At 53.2% G+C, this 3,057-nt stretch overlaps 1 protein-coding gene across 1 annotated transcript; it reads left to right on the plus strand.

The window, feature by feature from the left end:
- Window positions 1–815: 815 nt before the first annotated feature.
- On the plus strand, window positions 816–2,190 carry LOC123188682 (oxygen-evolving enhancer protein 1, chloroplastic-like). The gene is made up of 2 exons (XM_044600893.1): window positions 816–1,126; window positions 1,213–2,190. Exons 1-2 carry the CDS (start codon window positions 902–904, stop codon window positions 1,972–1,974), a joined length of 987 nt encoding a protein of 328 aa, XP_044456828.1. The 5' UTR covers window positions 816–901; the 3' UTR covers window positions 1,975–2,190.
- The last annotated feature ends 867 nt before the right edge of the window (window positions 2,191–3,057 follow it).

Consider the following 3,057-nt stretch of genomic DNA (forward strand, 5'->3'; position numbering starts at 1 on the left):
GGATTACGCAGACTCTGTGGTTTTGTATGAAATACGGTATTCAAATTTGATGGTTGTGGTTGTGGGGAGGACAAATTGGGTATTGTTCGCGCACTGCTAGCGGACACGCCCAAACACTCCCGCCGGTGTATAGGGCGCTAAATTAGGTTATCATGGTTGTAGATGCTCTTAGCCCTTAAAGCACACGCTGATGAGCTCAGTTTCCCTGTGTGCCGCCGGCTCGGCGCGGCACGCCGGTGGCTCTCGTCAGGCGACGGATGGCTGAGAGAGAAAGAGAAATTGTACAGCGAGATTTAATGTGTGTGTATAATGGATCGATTTGATTGCCGTTGCGGACCATGAGTGCGTAGCCGTGGTGTTGTGGTGACCGCGGCACTAAAGCCAGGCCGTTCAGAGCACGGACTGAGGATGGAGATCCTAAAGCCAGGCCGGCGGCATGGGCGGTTCCGCACAGTGGTGTTCATGGCGGATGTGCATTTATGGCTTAAGGGAGCACGCTGTGCGTCGTGATGAGCGGCAAAGATCACTGGAACACGGCCGTGCCGAGCAGCTGGTGGGTGGCACTGGAGGTGGAGGGGAAGCCGCACAATAGCGGCTTAGCAGCTGGTCAGCTGACAATGATGAGTACAGGCTGCAAGGACGGTGATAGCGACGGGCGAACTGCGCCGGCGCGCGCTCTGGGCGCGGCCCAACCTCGTGGCTGGTGCTGGATCGGCAGAGGGGGAATGACTGGCTGGTGCGTATGCGCGCATGGGAACAAATGGATACTCTTATCCGGAAGCCACCAATGGGAGGCCGTCTCTTATCCGCGCCTCGCATAGATAACACTTGCCTGCCCTGACAACACGCCTCTCAACCACGAGTGGGATCGATCCTCCCGCGTACCAAGCCACCGACCAACATGGCAGCGTCTCTCCAAGCCGCGGCCACGCTGATGCCGGCCAAGATCGGCGGCCGGGCCTCCTCCGCGCGGCCGTCGTCGCACGTCGCCCGGGCGTTCGGCGTTGACGCTGGCGCCAGGATCACCTGCTCCCTGCAGTCCGACATCAGGGAGGTCGCAAGCAAGTGCGCCGACGCCGCCAAGATGGCCGGCTTCGCCCTCGCCACCTCTGCCCTCCTCGTCTCCGTAAGCTGACTAATCCATTCTATTGCCGTCCATGGCCGTTTACTCCACTCCAGTCCAGCTAGCTAGAGTGACAGGCGTGGGTGCAGGGCGCGAGCGCGGAGGGGGCGCCCAAGAGGCTGACCTTCGACGAGATCCAGAGCAAGACCTACATGGAGGTGAAGGGTACCGGCACCGCGAACCAGTGCCCGACCATCGACGGCGGCGTCGACTCCTTCCCCTTCAAGGCCGGCAAGTACGAGATGAAGAAGTTCTGCCTGGAGCCCACCTCCTTCACCGTCAAGGCCGAGGGCATCCAGAAGAACGAGCCGCCGGCCTTCCAGAAAACCAAGCTCATGACCCGTCTCACCTACACCCTTGACGAGATGGAAGGCCCGCTCGAGGTCGGCGCCGACGGCACCCTCAAGTTCGAGGAGAAGGACGGCATCGACTACGCGGCCGTCACCGTGCAGCTCCCCGGAGGCGAGCGAGTGCCCTTCCTCTTCACCGTCAAGCAGCTCGTCGCTACCGGCAAGCCCGAGAGCTTCAGCGGGCCCTTCCTCGTGCCCAGCTACAGGGGTTCGTCTTTCCTCGACCCAAAGGGCCGTGGTGGCTCTACTGGCTACGACAACGCCGTGGCGCTACCCGCCGGAGGCAGAGGAGACGAGGAGGAGTTGGCTAAGGAGAACGTGAAGAACGCGTCCTCGTCCACGGGCAACATCACGCTCAGCGTGACCAAGAGCAAGCCGGAGACCGGCGAGGTGATCGGTGTCTTCGAGAGCGTGCAGCCGTCAGACACCGACCTCGGCGCCAAGGCGCCCAAGGATGTCAAGATCCAGGGTGTGTGGTACGCGCAGCTCGAGTCTAACTAGAGCAGAGCAGAAGTGAAGATACTCATCTTGTGTGCATGCGTACGTGGGTTGATCGGTGGAGAGGAAACAATCGAGGCAACAAATGTGTTTGTGTGTGTATCTAGTAATCTAAACCCAGGGTGTCGGTTTATATTTTAGCTTCTGTTATTATTGTTTCTTCCTGGACAACTCATGATATTGATCCCCCATGAATGTTCACAAAATTCTTTGTTGACACTTTCTTCGTTTTACCTTCCTTTTGATTTGAATTGTCCGGAAATTTTACAGTATGTATTATAAATTAACAGACAAATAATTTAGGACAATGATAAGTGTCACATGTGTGGTACAAACACATGGCAACTCCGAACGTTTTTCATGGCAAACTTAGTGATGCAAGTATGACAATTTTAATAGTCAAGCATGACAACTTTTTTTCGGATGGTAAGTTTTTTTTCAGATGGCAACTTTAGTTGTAAAAAAGGTCAGGGCTGGAGTGCATTGTGCCACACGTATTGTACTTATTATTTGTGATAATTTAAGACTTGTAGAAATAAAGGTAAAGAGCCATTGATATAAATATATAAATGTGCCATTAATTTTGAGAGCATGTTCATGCACTTCACTTGAGCTAGCATCTTTTGTTAGACGACATCACTGTCATTTCATATAGATAAAAAGAGGATTTATGGCGAACCAACATGTAGTTGGATGGTTAGGAGGACAGTGATATAACTAACCCAACAGAGTTCAAGTTTTAGACTTACGTTGGTGCTCGCATTTTACGAGATTTATTCTAGGCCTTCCGGCAACGTGCGTCACTAGGAGGAAACGTATTGTTGTAGGGTGAAACCCTAAGATGGATATTTTCAGACTTGGAGGGGAAAGAGGGATGAATACCGAGAACACAAAGAGGAATTCACTCCAACAAAACCCAATCACACATCCATTAGAATAGCAAACACATAGATCCACGAGAGTACATGAACAATCAAAGGAAACACGCACTAGGTAAAGTTCTTCCCACTCCTAAGAGATGAGGTCTTGATGATGATAGTCTTCTCCAAGAGGAGGTCTTGAAATCCACAAGTGGATCCTCTCCTA

This window comes from Triticum aestivum, chromosome 2A (assembly GCF_018294505.1).
Source record: "Triticum aestivum cultivar Chinese Spring chromosome 2A, IWGSC CS RefSeq v2.1, whole genome shotgun sequence".
Lineage (NCBI taxonomy): Eukaryota > Viridiplantae > Streptophyta > Magnoliopsida > Poales > Poaceae > Triticum > Triticum aestivum.